Source organism: Ornithodoros turicata, chromosome 4 (genome assembly GCF_037126465.1).
Source record: "Ornithodoros turicata isolate Travis chromosome 4, ASM3712646v1, whole genome shotgun sequence".
In the NCBI taxonomy this organism is placed as follows: domain Eukaryota; kingdom Metazoa; phylum Arthropoda; class Arachnida; order Ixodida; family Argasidae; genus Ornithodoros; species Ornithodoros turicata.
In genome coordinates, this window is record NC_088204.1 from 81,236,458 (window position 1) to 81,255,526 (window position 19,069).

The 19,069-nt window shown below is 45.6% G+C and overlaps 2 protein-coding genes across 4 annotated transcripts in view; one reads left to right on the forward strand and one right to left on the reverse strand.

The window, feature by feature from the left end:
- The window catches only part of LOC135392105 (cerebellar degeneration-related protein 2-like), a 58,339-nt gene extending 55,224 nt beyond the window's left edge, over positions 1-3,115 (forward strand). For all 3 annotated transcript variants that reach the window (XM_064622773.1, XM_064622774.1, XM_064622775.1), the window contains 3 exons: positions 1,429-1,551; positions 1,635-1,729; positions 1,804-3,115. In XM_064622773.1, coding sequence (XP_064478843.1) covers positions 1,429-1,551; positions 1,635-1,729; positions 1,804-2,740 — 1,155 coding nt within the window. In that variant the 3' untranslated portion in view covers positions 2,741-3,115. The remainder of the gene's footprint in view (positions 1-1,428; positions 1,552-1,634; positions 1,730-1,803) is intronic.
- A 3,475-nt stretch (positions 3,116-6,590) lies between these two features.
- On the reverse strand, positions 6,591-18,902 carry LOC135392109 (H(+)/Cl(-) exchange transporter 7-like). The gene is made up of 23 exons (XM_064622784.1): positions 18,712-18,902; positions 17,817-17,894; positions 17,593-17,658; positions 16,928-17,060; positions 16,681-16,790; positions 15,818-15,961; positions 14,988-15,071; positions 14,768-14,861; positions 14,010-14,074; positions 13,823-13,936; positions 13,684-13,738; positions 13,551-13,611; positions 12,136-12,274; positions 11,628-11,721; positions 11,014-11,183; positions 10,200-10,379; positions 10,044-10,129; positions 9,109-9,223; positions 8,925-9,008; positions 8,079-8,168; positions 7,896-7,979; positions 7,751-7,831; positions 6,591-6,959 (listed from the first exon to the last, which is right to left on the reverse strand). The coding sequence occupies exons 1-23, from the start codon at positions 18,802-18,804 to the stop codon at positions 6,861-6,863; spliced, it is 2,319 nt and encodes a 772-aa protein (XP_064478854.1). The 5' UTR covers positions 18,805-18,902; the 3' UTR covers positions 6,591-6,860.
- Between the last annotated feature and the right edge of the window lie 167 nt (positions 18,903-19,069).

The window sequence follows — 19,069 nt, forward strand, 5'->3', positions numbered from 1 at the left end:
CTAGTCTTCAGCACGACCTTATGGCTACCACCAGCGAGATACAGCGGATACTTTTACCTACTGGACAGTGCCGCTGCGTCTTTCGATTGTTGTTCCAGATCAACTCGCTCCAACGATGATGTTGAGAAATGCTCGGATTTGGTCGGAATTACAAAACGTACTACCGTGGTAGCTTCCGCATCTTGCGAAGGAAAACAACCGTGCGCGTTATGTCGACTGGCAGAGGTGCAGAGTGCACTTTGCGGGAGTGATGTAAGACACTGTGGGGCAAGGGAGTGCGCCCCGGATTGGGCCTTGTCGCGTTACTCTCAAACCGTGCGCTCCTTAGCCTCGTTCCGAACCACGTCACAACAGGGGGTGGACTGCCGAAATCGCTCTTCCCATTGGGATGAATACCGGTGTCGGCCGGCCTTAATGAGTATGACTGACGATAACGTAACATTGTCATCCGATAAACATCTGAGTAGCGTATCAACGTTCGAAAGATCAAGGAAAAAGAAGATTCCTTGCTTCCGCGTACGATATGCGCAGTAATTGTTCACGCGAGGAGTGCTGGCCAATGTGATATCTTTTCTACACCGGTTCCGGACACGAAAATGAACGGAAACACACAGGGGAAAAAATGAAGGAACTCGGCAAACGGCAGTCCACACGTGCACAGTTCCTGTGACTGCCACGGGGTGGCAGCACTAATGGCGGCGCCGAGACTGGGAGGTGACGCAGGTTCGAATCTCCGTACCCAGTGGCGTACCGTACCTTTGATAGTGCTTTTGGGAAAGGGAATCGCAGGTGAAATCCTCCTCCCCCATGTGAAGGTTCCCATAGAAAATCCCTCCCGAAATATTTTTCTGCCGAAGCTGCTGTCGGCACCAGCTGTGCTGTCTGAGGTTTTCCCAGTTTTTTTTTTTTTTTCGGCAAACTTTCCGGACGAGTGTGCAACAGAGTTCCCTTGAAGTCGGCCCAGGACGCATACTAGCCCCCCTGCCCCCCACTCATTCCTGCTATCCTCTCTCCATCTGTCCACATCTGTACGCCGCTCATAGCCACAGTTGCTCCGTGGCGCTAAAATAAACGCGCGAATCCGCTCCAGATCGATCAGGACACAAATTCTCCACCCGGGAGAAATAAAAAAAGGGCGCTCAGGATGAACCACTTGAATTGGATCTACATGAAAAAAAAAAAAAAAAAACCGTTTTCTCCCTAGTCTTCTGCCCACAGTGTTGCTAAGCTTCTACGTGCATCAACACACCGACAACAGCATGTGACACTTCCACGATACTTGTACAGTCTCGTATCGGTTGTGGCAAATGCGAATACGTTACGCATTTTGACTGATATGATATGTTACATTTTGATACACATTTTGATACATATGTTAACATTATCATGTTACATGATAGGTCTCATTTTACTGGTTGCTGTTTCCAGGAAAGTCCTTTCGAAAGTGAGGTGGTTCGGCTGCGGTCTGCACTGTCCAGATTTAAGTGCCAAATTGCCAAAGAACACGAGCAAAAGGAAGAAATGCAAGCGGAGATCGACAGCCTTATTCAGGTATATGCCGTACCTTTTGTTCTGCAGCACACTGCGAATACGCCATTGGAACCTACAACGCAATGTTTCTGCTGTTCTTTCAGGAGAACATGCATCTACAAGAGCAAGTCCTCGCATCTCAAGAGAGGGAACATCAGTGCCTCAACTTGCAGATGGAAATGGACCTGTTGGACGATAAGTAAGCGTCGGCCTTTTCTGTCTTATCCTTATCGCGGCTTTACGTCCGCCGTATTTTCTTCTTCTTCGCAACAGGAACATGTGCCCCAGCTGCCGCATATTCACGGCGTCGAACCAGCACCCAGGATGCGAACCCGAAGAGGAACTGGCGGAGCTCGACCACTTCGCCATGATGCAGCTGAAAAACGGAGTCGTCGTCTACGGAGACCAGGACAGCCTACCAGCGGACGTCGAGGCCACCGCCATCGCTACGAACCCGTCCGCGGGGGACGCGACGCAGACGCAGGACGCCGAGAACCAAGTCTCCCTTCTTAGTGAGCTCGACACGCAGTACAGAGCGCTGATCGAAAAATACGAGGCCCTTCTTGACGCTAGATGTAGATCGCTGAACGACGAGCGCCTAGCCAGGTCACCGGACATGGCCGGCAAAAAGGGAGACTACGCGTCCCTCTCGACGATGAGCGATACAGAGTCCGCGGAATCATCTCTCTCGTCTGGTTTTTCAGAGCCGACGGAAAACCGTTGCCTGGCCGACCAGGCTGTCCAAACGGAACTCTCGGTCGAGGAGCGGAAGTCGTCGTCGACGTTGAACCTGACGGCTGTCGTTGATCCGGTCAGTCAACGTTTCACGCACAGTCCGCCGGAATACAAGAAGCTCTTCGCCGAGATATTTGCCGTTCTCAAGCAAACCGTGCAGGACAAAATCGAAGTGCTGCCGGAAGTTCCCGAAAGGAAGGACATGGCTACGAGCCCCATAAAGAGGGCGGATCCCGCGAAGAGAGCAACGTCCGAAGCTAAACCTCCGGTGGCGGCGATGAAGGTGCGGAGGAAGTTGAACACCAGTCTGGACCTGAGCAAGTTGTGCGACATCGAGAAGAAACACGGGCCGACGTTTCCGTTCGTAGCGGTGCAGAGCGCGAAGGTCCAGTCGCCGGGGAGCCTAACGTACGCCGAGGCCGTCAGGAAAGGATGTATACACAGACACAGAACGCAAGCACGTCTGCCAAAATGAGATTCTGTTGCGTTTGTCAGGGACTCTGCCGAGGGACTCCCTTCTCAGGACAGTATTTTTTTTTTTTTTAACGACGTACGGAGTTCGTGGAAGTATTACGGTTTTTCGGAATGTCACGTATGCTCGAGCCGATGTGTATATTTAAGACGGCAAACTTGTACATAAAGGAAAAAACATATCTCCCGACACGACGGAACAGGTTGGAGAACTTCTGCGCATTTTACGTGGATTACTACGGGAATGAACCTGAAAGCTTGAAGTGCCAATGAGCGGGGACAGGCTCAGTATTTGTTTTTTTTTTTATGCCATGCGAGACTTCCTCTGTATTACTTGGAAGACAAAAAAAAAGCAAAGAATAAATATTGTTTCTTTTTATGTGGCACAGGTTTAATCTCGCAGTACGCTATATGTAGGGCCCTCAGTTTTCGGGTTTTATTTTTTGTGAAAATCGGGGGGGGGGGGGGGGGGTTAATATCGGGTTGAAAATCGGGACCTGACAAACAGGGTAAAATCGGGTGATATACTGAGAAGTGATGTACTTTCGGTGGAAAAAAACTTTTATGTGTTGAAATTAATAATTGGGGGTATACGTCGCGAGACAACTGAGATCATGAGCAATGCCACAGCGATCGGTCTGTGGAGTGTTGAAAGTATATTTATTAAGAGACTGGTAGATAATTCACTGTATAACCACTGCATCCATCGATGAGCATTGAGAGCATGCTCGCGCTCGCGTTGGTATGCCTCGTATATCGTTGGCTGTTGCTGCATCCTCTTTACAACTCCGCGTACTTTGCTGATACAAGATACTCCCTACAAGATTTGAAAGTTGGCTTCACCTAACACTTCCGTGTATTGCGGGTAAACCCACTTGAAGGAACACCGATTAACTCTGTTTCTTCGCTGTTCAGCGTGATTTTTCCTGATTCCTTTACTATGTTTGGTAACAGCACAATCGTATACGAAGAGGGGAGTCAAGTCCTGTAGATCACATAAATAAAATACAGAAACCGATATCGAAGATCTTCAGTGTCGGTTTCTGTATTTTGTTTATGGTCACGGCACAAGAAAGGGTCTCGTCGACGTCCACGGAAAGCACTAGCAGTACAAAATCCAACACTGAAGTTTTCAACTTACTTATTGACACAAGCCTTCATGTAGCAGACTACATTTCTTCGGGTGTGAAAAACACAGGGTATTACTTTGGTTGGCGTTGCCATTCTGCAAGGTGGCTTCACCTCATTATTGAAACGAATTTTGAGGGACAAGGGAAGCTGTTATGGCCCCATTAATCTAAGTTATCACTAAACTAACAAAGTTGATGATGTCTTAGGTTAGTTTAGTGAAGTTAGATTAGATTAATACGACCATGGCCGCTTCGATAATGAAGTTGGGAGTGCGAGGCAAGCTGCCGCAGCCGCACTAATCTAACCTAATATATCACTAAACAAAGTGCATGATGTCATGGGTTAAAGACGGCTTTCCCGTAACACAAATAAATGAATCGAAAAGTTCCGCTAAATCTACAAACGTACATTTAAAAGCAACACTAAGCATTCGCTGAAGTGGGCTTGACCGCAATACACGGGAGTGTTAGGTGAAGCCAACTTTCAAATGGTGACTCCTACCAAAGGAACATTTTTCACGCCAGAAATCGGACCTGCATGCAAGCGTCTACAAACCCGACCTGTTTTGTTTACTTTACCAGCAAGACGCGGCGCGGTCAGGAGCCGTCGCGGATCAAGTCCTTGGTTTGCACTTTCGGAAGCCCGGTTTACGGGTTTTATCGGGTTAAACCCAACTATTTCCATGTAAATCGGGGGGTAAAAACGGGCTTTACCCGAAAACTGAGGGCCCTATATGATGCTAAAATTTTTGTGTTCTAGGTATAGGTTCATCCTTGCAAGGACTACATGTTCACAAATTTCAATGCTACACAACATTGTTTTTTTTTTCCCTTTTTGCTTCATGCAAAAACAAGACCTAGACTACAGCCTAAACCTAAATGTCTTGCATCAGTCCAGAAACAAGCCCTCCCATTGAAAGCTTCTCCTGGACTTAGTTGAGTAAGTTGACCATGAACTCTGGTACACCAGACACATTTCACATTGCAGATCTCAGCAACTTCTTGGACCACGTAAACAGAGCAGGATTTTTGTATGAGGGTCTACCTATGGATGAGTTTTCTTCTGAATCCCCGAGTCCTAGGCAATCCAGTGCTGCTGCTGGCAGCATTGTTTGCATTTTAATACCACTAAGAGACGAACTGATGCACATCAGATAGCCATACAGCCTAGATAGACATGGAACTAGTGCTTTGTAGTAACGCCACAGTAGTACCAGCATTAGCCAGAAGTCTTCTGTTCTGTGTAACTGTTCTTCTGTTCTCTTCAATTCTGTGTAACGAATCTTGTACATCAGGGTTGCGGAGTTGGAATGATTCCGGAATCATTCCAGATTTAGCAGAGCCCGGCCGGAATGGAATGGAATGGCGGAAACTGTCCTAGGAGCGGGAATGGAATGGTCTGGGTGCCCCGGTGGCAGTTTTGGTTTCAACGTGCTGGTTTCTGCCCTCGCACCCTTTGCACCGCACCTGCACACTGTCAAGAGTGAAACAACCTTGTCTTTGTGCTCTTTCCGTGCTTGGTAATGTCAATCTCCTCCTGCACTGCTGGACTTGCCAGTGTGGTTACCGGCCCTTTTCTTTTATTGAGGGAATTAAAGGAATGGAATACCTTTTGACCATACCTTTTCATTCCGAGGAATGGAATTGGTACTTGGTGTACATATATATCAAAGTGTCACAACTAGAGCTTCAAGTTTTAGGGTTCAACCCGTTTCTTCCCGGAATTGAAGGTTGCTTCTTTAGGGTGATGTGGTATCGGTGAGGCATCGTCATGATGGCTCGAGGTGCGTGACATAAAGGTTTGGGAATGGAACGATGGAGTCAGGCTGCGTAACTGGGCTCTGCCCGGTACATTCGGTGTAAGACACCACAGGCGAAACCCGATTTTTACCCAGCAAATTGCCCTCACTGAAACGTCCGTATGAATGCGCACCAACTTGTTTGGCAGCAAACGCAATTACGTCACCATTTGTACCAAACTAGTACAGTTCGTTTGAGTAAAGAGCTAGATTTCTCTCCGAATTTAGCACGCTGGAAGTTTTTCCACCCGAATTCGAACGAATTTTGTGCACACGTTGATTTCCCCCCAATTTCTATCCCCCTCCCTAAATTGGAACAACAACAACTTTATTTTCGGCCTTGGAGAGTGGGGAGTTTCATCGCAACAGGCGATACTCTACCCCAGTGCTTGGTGGAATGGGGGGAATAAAATAACGAGCCCCTTTACAATAACGATCGAAGTCCGATGGTGTCCAGAAATGTCAGAAGAGCTTTGAGCGCAGAGCGTTGCTGGGCTGGATTGGGCCAGGGACCAAGCAATTTCGATAGGGAGAAGGGGCGAGAGTCCAGCTGACGAAGAGACTCGGAGAGTGTGGTTTGGGAAGGTTCGTAGTGAGGGCAATGAAGAAGAATGTGCTCCAGATCCTCAAGAGCACCACAGTGGCAGCAGGTGGGAGAATCAATTTGTCTCAAGCGGTAACGCCACTGAGCTGTAAAGGCCACATCGAGGCGCATGCGGTGGATTAATGCAGCATCCTGACGAGATGTGTTTCGGTGCATGCGGAAAGCGAGCGTAGGATCAACTCGGTTCAACATAGAACGGTTCACTGATGATCAAATGATGCTCCTTTGGGTTTGTCGGGTCAAGTGAGACTGTAGGCCAGGAAGAAAAGGAAAATTCAGTGCAGCACGTGCAGACACCAGCAGTGGTAGTCGACGACTACATGAAGTAGCAGAGGTATTTATACGAGAATATGTATTAAATTAGAAAAGTGTTCTGTACATGTTGTCATCTTTTTGCCCTTTGGAGGTGCACGGGTGTCCAGTGCCTAGTCTCAACCAGAAACTTCTATGTTGGACATAGCAGTTATGGGAAGTCGTCATTAGTTGTGACTCGAAGTAGTATTCACAGTTGTTGAGTCTTGGAACAGATCTGGTGATTCAGCGACTTGTGACGTGGCCCGTTATCTCGATGCGGTTTTTTTCGGCAAGGTTTCACCCGTGAGAGACTTGCAGCTCTTCGAGGCCTAGGCTGCCGTAGTGCTGCGTAGTTCGATACCTTGCCAGGTCCTTGCGAGTCACTATTCCGACCACCTGCGTGCGAATGCCACGGTAATGTTTCAGTCTGACCTCTTCCGTGACCCTCCCACCCTCCTCTAGGGCGCACAAACGAAATTGACCCGTTCCCTAAGCGGTGGTCCGAAATTACGCGAAAAATACGTCTGTTCTAAGAAGAGCTCGGCGGTGCCAATGGCATGCCCCAAAAATTGGGCTGGTTCAATTTTTTTTAGTTGGAAAACTTGTCCGGCAACTATGTGCGATCATTGCTGATGATCTACGAGATCTCCTTATCTCTCCCTTTAGAAGATTATTGATTAGGTTTCGTTTTTATCTCCTCGTATTTCAGTTTCCGTGCCAGCAATGTCTCGGTAATGAACGAATGTTACGTACGTGCATACAGGGGTGTTTGCTCTAACGTGTCCAGAAATTATGTTTAAAGCGAGCGATAAAAGGAAAGCAAGTGGTACTTTTCTGCTACTTGAATAAGGAACAGGTACTGCTTCACTAGTAGCACCTGTTTCTTAGTCAAGTAGCGGAAAAGTATAGCGCTCCTTTCCCTTTTATCGCTCGCTTTAAATAAAATTTCTGCACACGTTAGAGAAAACGCCCCGCGTTTGGCCCTGTATTACATACGGGATTTTGGGATATCCCAGATCTCAACACCACACTGCTTCTTGCTAAGCTGCTTCTCGCAGTTTTTTGCACTGGGCCTCCCACATTGTACTTGCTACAATGTAAAATAAAGTTTCAATTCAATTCACACGTGAGCGAAGGTTCGGAACACTGTAAACGTAACAAGGACGTGGTTCGTGTGGGCAACTCACCTCGTTACTGCTGTTCACTACCACGAGGTGCCGTAAACCGAGTGCTCGGAACAGTTTGAAGATCCGTGGCAGGGTTGCCATCTGAAAAAATTGATTGGAGAACATGAACGCACTTGGTCACGTCGAGTTTGCCGCATCCGCTTACGTGAGATATTGTGTACGCGGAGGAGTTCATGTAAGGCCTGAGGTCAATGATGCATTCACGCTCCGCCACAGAAACACACACTTGCTGAAAGAAAAAAAAAAAGAAAGAAAAGATGTGAAGAAGAAGAAGAAAGAAAAGCATGTGAAAAATTGCATTCTGCCACGTGCGGAGGGGCGGCATTACCTGAATGGTTGGGTAACGTGGGTAAGCATCCCTGAAGTGTTTTATCCTCAGCTTCCTCGCAGCTGCTGTGTTGTGGTCTTCTTTGAAGAGCTGCAATGCGCAATAAAATGTTTTGTTTTTTCTAATTTTCTAACACCGGGGTGCCGGGGGTCATGGTCGAGTGGTGTGATCCTAAGTCGCAACCAATGCAATGCTGTCTAGGACCCCTAGTCTGCACATTATGGGCGGTTGCCAACACAACAAACGGAATCTCCAACGAGGTTCTTGCCCTCAACGAGCAAATGACTGCCTAGAGTGACTCAATTCTGTCATCTGCCTAATACTTTTGAAAGCACATCACTGTCTTCTGCAGGAATCCTGGCAGGAATTCTCTTGCCAAGTGAAACCTTCAAAGATATTGGATACACAGATGGACTTTGCCTTTGATATGTGAAATATGGCCACTGCAGTAAAAAGCAGCTGTATTTAAATGTGTCGCATAATATTTGCTACGTGGTGGCAGTATTTTAAATAGGGTTAAAACGCGGACGTGATTGATGCGATAAAACACCCCAGTGCATGGAACGACAAAAAGACGACACACACACCACACTGGCATTTCAGTGCTGTCTGTCTGTCTGATATCCCATGCACTGGGGTATTTCATCGCTATTTTAACTTTGTGCTGCTTCCTGCTCCGCCATCAGCACACTCGCAGATGACAGTGCCATGCCTACTAGAGTGGTGATGCCGACCAGAATGTCCAGACACACTCAGTGTGGCCAACTGAAATTCGTGTAACGCTACAAAACTGCAAAGAGCGAGAGTTTGTGAACAATTAACAAATATTTGGCCGTTGTTCGTTACCTTGTGCTGAAGCAGAACGATGAGCTGCCATCGCAGGATTAATCCGCGGAATCGTCCGAACGTGTGTTCCTCGGGAGCACGCCTCTAAATGAAAAAAAAAAAAAAAAAAAAACAGAAGGGAAAAAAACTGTTTTAGGACAACTTTCATTGAGTTTCACATTGGGGAGTCGCAAAGCGTTCTCACATCATCCGTGTCGACTACAGGAAACCCGTTGTGAGGAACAGACGACAGGACGTCGACTATTGTGCCAACCTTTTCGACCATGTTGAACTTCACAACTGGGTAGCCCATGATCTCACTGGAAAATCGTTAGTGAATTCAACTGGGCTGGTACACGTGAGCACCATTGTGAAAGGTATTTGACCCCGAAAAAAACCTGCGAAATACTTTTCACATTATTTGGGGGTGAAAAGATTCAGTGATTCACGCATAGTTTGGGGGCAAAATCTGGAGCTTATTATGCATCTGGATATTGCTGGATTAAAGCAAAAGGTCATTTTTAAAAAGACATCTCGATTAACATCATACTAGACCACACCTGCAATATGCTACACACATAAGTATACACGTGTTCGGAAAAATGCATGCATGTTGTTGTGCACAGGTCCAGTTGCGGAACTTATGGTCTGGAACTGCAGTAGGGGAATTTCTCGTAAAACTACACACCGTTTTCCCAGCCAGCCCAAGCCAGAGAGGAGGAAAGCAAAACCAGGGAACAAGCATACGGCCCGTGTGCTTTCCTCCTCTCTGGCTCGAGCAGTAAACAGTTCTCAACATGCTCCCCCAGCTAGACGGCGCTGCGCTTTCCAAATGGCGGCATCCACGGGAAAACTGCGTACACAGTCACGGATCAACACCAAATACTCTGCATTCCGTGCTGCCATCTTGCGTTAATGTTAAATGCGGGAAGTGGTTCTTTCCTATCCACACAAGAATCTGCTCTTTCACACGAGATTTTACGCCGCCTTACAGCTCCCGACGTAAAATTCCATCCGCAGTTTTTAAAACAACCGAAAACTCCCCCAAAATAAAGGACCTTCTAGATTGAAGAAAATACGGACTAATGCATATTATCACTGCCTCATTGTTGCTCGCATACACTGCGAGGACATACACACCTGGCCGGAATGTGGTTTGATTTCGGAGGGGCTTCCCAGCCGAGGAACGGAACGCCGGACAGTTGAAAGTGGAGATCGTAAAGGCCCTTAAAAACGTGTAAATGCCATTTAATGGAAACGCCGGACCAATCCCAATCCGCCGCAACTGGTACCCACCTCAATGAAGAAGTCCCCTACCCACTTAGATACGGTGAGCGCAGTCATGATGGGCAAAGCGAAGGTGATGTTGCGAGTCGCCTCGATCAGGATGACCGAGAGACTCAGCGTCATTCTCACAACCCCGCCCAGTGTTGCCGCTGCTCCGATCAGCGCAAACTTTCCGAGGTCTAACCATTCCTACCAACGAGAGTGCCACAAATGTGTTTGAAATAACGCTGCAGTGAATGCCACAGGACAGCAGCAACATAAAGTCACCGTGTACTGTACTGTGAATTAACTGTATTACTGCGCATGCACAACCCCGATGAGACCGACAAATGAGGCAATACGATGCTGCCGCCATCATCGCATTCATAAACTTTCTTCTTCAACAAGAGCAACTCTCCTTCGAACGAGATTAAATTAAGTAAAAAGTCAAATGAAATGGAACCCAAGTCACAATACCCCAGTCAAATGAAATGATGTCCAGTTTCCACATAGTGCACAGTGTTACATACCACAATATCTCTATGAATGCACACATTTTATTAGTGGGCAAATCAGGGTTGCTGAAGTGGAAAAAAAAACCCTGTAATTTACCTTCGTTGTTCACTCTCAGACAGAAAATTGTTAAAAAGACGACAACAACTGAGACTTATGTTTCGGCGATGCTCGATAATGCTCAAGCACCAAAATCAATGGTGATCAAAACCTAGTGTTAACCATGTCCTGCAAGCCAGAACAAGCAAAAAGCTATGCATCAATACAGAGAGCAAGCATCAAATTATGCTGTGCAATGCAGAGAGAGCAAAATACGCAATTTGTTACTCACACTGTCTGGAAATAGTTCTCGGAAGCCCATGCCTACGAGCCTCCCCCAAACAGCTCCGGTAAGCAATGTCGGGATGAAGACCCCGCTGGAGACACTCAGTCCATACGTCCAACAATTCAAACAGAAATAGACAACAAAGAAGCTCCCCAATGTCACGGCAGTCCAAGTTCCTGGAAAATGCGGAGCAGAATCGAAACTGCCGTACGCATGCTGCCTGTTATAAGCGATCAACTCGGGGGAAAATGCAAATTATTTGTGCACTTCAATTTGGATCGTTACAAGGGCCACCAAAATCATTATTGGCACCATTGTTGTTAGAATAGATTACATAAAACAAAAAAGGGTTGTATTTGCATCGTCTTTAACTATAACGGGCACAAGACTTTTCAAGTGCAACGGATCAATTCACGAAAAAGCCAAAGTTTGCTTATCACACACTTGGTTTCACATATGTTAACTGTTACAATGAAAGAGATAAGTGATCCTCTCGGTCACTACAGTGAGGTTACTGTTGTTTACGTGAACACCACAAGCCTCTACAAAATGGACGCTTTCTCGAGACCAGGTCAAAAACCTACAAAGAGCACTTCACTGCGTGACTTATGTTCACAAACCTTCAGGCTGATGAAACAAGCTCCTCACGCTCTGCTCCGGCGTCTGGAACCAGATCTGAGCGAGGGCGCTGTACTTCCCATCAGAGCAGTTGAACTAAGATGAACGTTAATGATGACTGGTCAATATAATATTGATCGCGTCACATATGGATAGGGCCTGACATTTTAGGGTTAAACCCGTATCCGCCCGATATTTACCTTCCGAACGAAATCTGTAAAATTCGGGTTTAACCCGAATCTACCCGAAAACATCCGGGTCGCGTGGCACCCTCATAAGCGTGCATTAAAATAAAGCTTGATAACATTGCTAAACATTACTTCCATGTTAAGACAAATTTTTATTAAACAAAAAAAAATCACCCGAATTCCTGACGACAGAATATGCCGTAACGGGATTTAACCCGAATACACCCGAATTTTCGAATGAAAAATATCACCCGATATTTACCCCCCGAATTTGGCCAAAAATAAAACCCGAAAAAGTCAGGCCCTACATATGGATCGTCACCTGGAGTGAGTTGTCGACGAAATCATCCGTGTGCGCCCTGCAATCCTTGGACATGTCGATCATGAGAAAAGCCACAGTGGCACTCATGAGCGCAACCAGGACAGCTTCGAGGACCTTCAGCCACCGCCGGTGGAGGTACCTGCAAATTGTCAGATTTGAAAAAAAAAAAAGAAAAAGAAATGACTAACAAACTTTATCCCATCTGCAGTGGATACAAGAACAAAACATGGTTCACCTTCGACTATGCACAACAATCAGAGCTGTTCATATATATAGGAACCTACCAGTGCTGTAGCCAGAAAAAATATTTTGGGAGGGGTTTTATGGGGGCTGCACATGGAGGAGGAGAATTTCACCCTCGCTACCCTCGCCCAATTTTGCACTACGAAAGGTGCGATTTCAGGGAGTTGAGCTCCGGAGAACCCTCCCTGACCACACCACTGGGTGCGACCATTTTTTTTTTTTTTTTTGTGAAACCAGATTTCACATAACATTCATCAAAATTGGGCTTCATTGGGTCAATTCCGTTTTTCCTGCAAATAAGTTTCCAAAAAGACTAGAAGAGCGTGTTGGTTGTAAACTTAAATGATAGACGAATGTGAAAGGAAAGACAGAGACATGAACTCTATCCCTGTGTTTCTTTTTGTGTTTGTCCACCATGCAACTTATTTTCCAACTTGAGGTGTAGTCCACCATAGACCTTCTACAAACACTCCATAGGTTCACAACAAATCCCATTATTGCTCTACAGGGGCCCGGAGCCTCTAAACAAGACAGTTGTGTGTTCATCTAGATTCCCGCGTTGTAGGCGTGGTCCGGTGTGACGTCGACCCAAAAAGTTTTTTACTTAAGCCGAACAAGACCCAAACGGACAAGTGCTGACAGATTTCAGCTAGAATTATGGATGAACATGTAGTATCAAACTTTTACCATCCGAATTCGTCAAGAAGGTTTACAAAAAAAAGGCACTATGTTACAACGTAGACAACGAGAGATTAGCCGAGGCGGGCTACAAACATGGACGACACAAACACATAAGCCCCTGATCAGACCGGAAATCAAAAGGCCCAAGTTCGAACCTGGCCTTGCCTGGATAGAATAGCACATAGGATAGGATAGAATAGCACATAGGATAGGATAGAATAGCACATAGGATAGGATAGAATAGCACATAGGATAGGACAGAATAGCACATAGGAGAGGACAGAATAGCACATAGGATAGGATAGCACATAGGATAGGATAGGATAGAATAGCACATAGGATAGGATAGGATAGAATAGCACATAGGATAGGATAGGATAGGATAGGGTAGGGTAGGGTAGGACTGGCCTGACCAGTCACATCCCATCCCAACCCAGCCCAACCCAACCTAACCTAACCTATGTTACAAGTCCAATAGCGAGGCTACACACCTGATCCGGAAGACAGTCAGTCGGAAGTTGATGTAATTGTAGAAGGCCCCAAGCATACCACCTGTGCACAAATATATCCTTATCGGAGTGAATCTGACTTGGTACAGATAACGCATCAGTCTGTCCAACTCACCAACTGCACCCATAACAATGTAGATAGGAAGCTCAATAACGCTCCACTGTACATCCTACAAACGGAACAATTAGACCTCGTATAAAAAAAAAAACAAAAAAAAAAACTAATTCGGCTGAACGTCCATTTTGTTTCGTACCGTAAATTCTCCAAAGTTGACGAGGCCAGAATAGGACAGTTCGCCCGTCTGACCGCCTTTGTAGGCACTCAGAATGAGACTCAGGGAAAACGCTGATATGGCCGAGCAGAAGAACTGAAACGAAGACAGAGTTGAGGGGCCCAGCTCAACGTCGCATGTCGTGACGTAACGCGTATTACAAACTCACTATTCTCCAAGTGAGGGCCTGGTTCCAAAAACTGGCTCCTTCTTCTAAGCTGAACAAAACTCCACCTGTCAATCAACCCATCAGCAAAAATATTAGAAAGGAGAACAGAAACTATCAGATATGAAAGCTTATGGAAGATGGGACACTAATACGATGTACGTACGGGAAACTTTTCAAAACAGGAACATTCCTCGTACCATGGTAAATATTAAACCTTCCAAATATCTGGCCGATTGTTGTAGAAAAATGGAAGTGCCTCCTGTGGTGGCAGACTTCGTATCAAGAGTAAACTTTCATGACCTATTTCCATGGATTTTTTAACATAGCAGAGATCACGTTGGTGATCGTGCAACCATTATATCAGTTATTTCGTTTGTTGCAGCATGACTTTTGCTTTCTAGCACAGCATTTGGTGCCGAGCAATAATTGTAAAATGGCCCTGGCAGTAAGGACTGTAATACCACTACCACACGGGACGTCTTCAACGCCCATTGACATCGATGACCATTGAAAATGCAGGTAGCACTCCCTAGCGTGTAAGGCGTCAAGCTATCAGGAAACATTGGATCTAATGCTCGTTGAGAAATTGATGCGTTACCTACTTGAGGGCGCTACGCCCATTTTCAATGGTCGTTGGTTTCAATGGTCGTTGGAGACTGCCCGTGTGACGGGGTTATAACACTATGTTTCTGAGGTGTCAGAAGATCTTGTTTCTGGTCCTCTTATTTCAATTTCATTTGGCTAAAATAGCAACCCACCAACAGGAGCACCGAACGCAGCAGCAACACCCGCAGCTGCACCAGCGGAAACAAAATCCCTCTTCTCGTGGTCTTCCCTGAACTCCTCGAAGACCTGATGAGAAGGTCACAAAGACAATGGTAATTCACAATGCATCCACCCAGTTTCATCTTATACGCAAACCCGTATGGAGCCTACCATATGGGCCATACGGGAAACGTACCTATATAGAACGCTCACCTTCATGTCTCGTCTAAAGGTCGTACTCTTGCCCTGAGAGATCCCTGCAGCAATCACAGCACCACAGTGAATCATGGGTCCTTCCTGCATATGTTGACAACGTTTAGTGTTTTAGCAATCTAACTGGATCAGGTGTTACCTAAGAGCATGCTACCATAAATCGGGTGTGACCTAGGAGCACATGTATGTTTTATCTTCGGGGTGAGTTCTTTATCATCTTGTCTCATCTGCAGCACTTATTTACAAAAGACTATGGTGCTTTTGTGCTGCTTTTGTTGAACTAAGGTTTAAGGTCAAGAAGTAGTTCCTCGGAAAAATCAGACCAACATCAGTTCAAGCTGATTTAGACACTTTAGACACACAAGAATTAGACACTGCCTGAAAAAACTGTATCGTAGTAACCCTTAAGGGGACCACGAAGAGATCCTCCGAAGATCCGAGTTCTATCAACTGTTAAAAACCACACTGTGTACAGGATATGTCTGCTAAATAACGAGACATTTAAGAGAAGGTCTGGACAATCGGGACAGTCTGTAACCTTCCATGACACTCTGCACAAATTTGGGACAATTTGGGACAACGAAGTTGATGGAAACCAGATGCAAACCGCCCCATATATGCGTTCTCGTGGCTGACACTAATCGGGATTTTCAAAATCGGGACATTACCCAAAAATCCCAGCTCCAATTGTAACCAATGCTTGGTTCACACTCCGCATGGTGAAATGTATTAGTGACCAGGAATGCATTATGTACGTACGCTTACAGAGGTTTCGACTATCTCTTCATGGTCCCTTTAAAATGCGTAAGAGAAATCTGCATGCCACCCACCTTTCCAACAGCAAGACCGCCGACCACGGAAAGTACCACGCCTACGGCCTTTACGAACAAGGTTTCCACTCTGACCACCTTCGGAACTTTGACGCCATTCAGGTAGCACTTGATTACCGGGATGCCACTTGCAGCCGCCACGGGCTATAACGAACAATCCATTTTGAGGTCGTCGCCGAGAGGTCATCGCTCCTGCCAATGCATCAATTCCTCAAATAACAATGATTAAGGCCCCTGGTTTTCTGCTGCGGCAACAAATTCAAAATCCAGCGGCACCGACTCGTAAATTCCGCGATTTTCCGCGGCAGGGAGTCAACGGCCGCTTGAAACGGGAAACACGTTATGCTCTTGGATAATGCGGGAACAAAAAATGTATTTTATAAATTTACAGATTCAGAGCACTGTTATGGCTAAGCATTACACGATGTCTTGCGTTCTCCTCTGACAGCCAATGGCATCTGTCACGGACAATCATTTTATACCTGCTAAAAGATCTTTCAGCATCTACAGACAAATAATTGATCGCAATAAACGCTAAATTTAGAACATGAACCCTCATTCCATTCCAAAACCCAATTATATGTCGAAGGATCACGTGATCCCTGGAGTCCACATCGCATCCTTCAACCCAATCGGATTTACGTTAAATTCCGCGCAGAACGCCGCGAAATTTCGAGCAAAATAAGGGATTCCGCAAAATTCCGTTCCAAACGAAGGATTCCACGATGAATTCAGGATTCCGCGAAATTTCGCAGAAAAACCCGGGCCTCAACAATGATTGATAGAATCACAAACAGAGTCCCACTTCCGCCAATATGTAATCGGAAACTCGACTCGTAGGAATTTTTTAAGTGAGTACGTACAGCAAGGTAAGCGACCAACACCGCTCCAATGAATACGGGTACGGCATTCAGAGTCAACCACATCAAGTAGGGAATGATGATACAGTCTTTCTTTATGCAATTATTCATCCCTAAGGAAAATGTGAAGGAAAACACTCGGAGTGATGGAGATGTTTCAAAAAATAGATGATCTTCGATAGATGCGTTTCACTGCATCATGCACGCATTGTGAAAAAAGGTGATGAGGCAACGCAAGAAAAAAGGATACAAGCTTTTATGGCACCAAACTTGTAGTCGCTGAGTATCTCGATGCAGATGTCGATCGCACACGCCGTGGCTGCAGTCACAACGCCGATGACGAGGATGATGAACCACCGTTTGTAGTTGGTGTTACGAATGCGCTGCAGACAAGTTTTATAGATAACCACAACATTACCTAATGCATAACTGCTACATATGGCAGCCACTAGTTGCTAACAACTCCTTGAAAACTGAAAACTACAGGGCGTCCAGAGATAAAAAGCTGTTCCGTGGCCTTCTGCAATGTCTAGTCACATTTCGATGGTCAAACTCCGCACAACGTCTTTTTTTTCTGTTTTGCTTTAATCCTCATTTTGCTTTATCGTTAGCGTTGGTTAACCAAAGAGGCAGTTGAAGCTCGTGAAACGGTATCTGATATTTTCAATTGTTTGGCGATATAACGCAGTAACGCAGCCCAATTGCTTTATCGGACAACAAAACTCCCTCCAAGTTTTTACCACTACAATAAAGGCAAAAAATAAAAATTAAATGAGATTCGGTGGCAAGTTTGGCCATCGAACAACAAGTAGACGTATGCAGGAGACAAAGAAACAACCATGGAGCTCACCTTTCGACACACTGTTCTCTTAGGCAGCATAATGTATGCAAAGCAATATCATCAACTTCACTTACAGCAAATGTGGTATGCTTCTGTTCGTCCTGATATATCGTGTTGTCCGAGGTGTCGTAATCTAAACTCTGGAAAAAATGTCACTGGTTCATGTTTATGATGACAGTGGTTTGCCCAGAATTGCAAGTATCAGGTTATGGGGGAAGGAGAGAAAGGTGGTTTCCATAAAGCACTCCACAAGCGTCCCTTCATTAAGAGCTTCAGCCATTCCCAACCAAGTACGTACTTCATATTTTTGGGAGAGGAGATTCAGAGATCCGAGCTCGTGGGTTCTCGTAACTGATGCTGGACTGGTGTTTATACTCTGAGAAGAGATGGGTAAAATACAAATAAAACAAACATTTAGAGGAACTTTTTTTTATATATACTGCTTTATGCGAAGACAAAAATATTCATTAGTCTAGCCATACTAACCAGAAAATGACCCTGCCTTTTGTAACTAAAAAGGCAATCAATAATGCTTTTCTTTCTGGAAACGTTCAGCACGCATCGTAATTACATCACAGCCAGAGCTGTGATTCACGGAGTGGAGCCACCCAACTACATTCTCAGGCAAGGAACTAAATGGTCGCGCGGACTTTCACACGTCTGACGAAATTCAAGAGGCGTGTTTGCACGTTGCACAAGTGTTTGCGTTGTGCGCGAGATATACTTTTCACGGGTGCCTACTCAATGCTTAAGGAGAAATATAGATACCACTAACGACAACTTATTTGACAACTTGTTATTGTGTTGCGTTATTCCCTTTGTTTGTTTATGCCTCAGAACAGTTACCTTCAATCATGTTATTTGGCTTCGTTTGTCTGAATTCCCTTCAAGAGTAGCGATCAACTCATAGTATTATACTGTGCAGAAACAAGAGCTTTGATGGAAGCGATGAGGTATGCAGCACCTCGCACATTTTACACAATGTTTCGTAATAGGCATTGCACTGCCCGGAACAATTGTGTGACATCGCACATTCATGTGGAGAATGCATGACTTTTCGCAATCTAAAACTGCAGAGACTTATAAACATGAGCCTTTGTAGCCGGTTTTTATGTGAGCTGCATGGCAGAGGCGTTGTTAATGAATGAATCATAGCCACGATCGAAATTTGAATAACACGCTGGTAAGCTTACGCCGGACGACGATGGGTAGTCTTCATCGAAGAGCAGTGGTGTCCGCTCGCCGGAATCTCCGAAGATGTTCGGACAACAACCCCTCCTGCTCATGTTTACAACGGGATCACCTTTGTTGACTAATGCTTTACATTTGACATCCTTCGCATACACAAAGTTACGCACGTGACTGACGTGCTTCTGCCTTCTGCTTCTGCTCCACCCCCCACCTTGCGGCAATTTTCTACGACTTATTTGTAATTCGCAATAAAATTTTGACGTTATTGGTATAATAATCTTGCACAACAGTAGATTGAGGAAACGAAATGCTAAAAACTCCTTGAAGAAATGGAAAATGTTTGTACTCTCGCTCCCAGCA

Excerpts from the sequence above, each read along its gene's own strand:
- LOC135392109 (XM_064622784.1), bottom strand. The coding sequence starts at position 18,804 with ATGAGCAGGAGGGGTTGTTGTCCGAACATCTTCGGAGATTCCGGCGAG. Across the intron at positions 14,075-14,767 it reads TGCGTTCGGTGCTCCTGTTG|GTGGAGTTTTGTTCAGCTTA; the intron begins GTGGGTTGCTAT and ends GTTGATTGACAG. Across the intron at positions 7,832-7,895 it reads CCGCGTACACAATATCTCAC|ATGGCAACCCTGCCACGGAT; the intron begins GTAAGCGGATGC and ends CAATTTTTTCAG.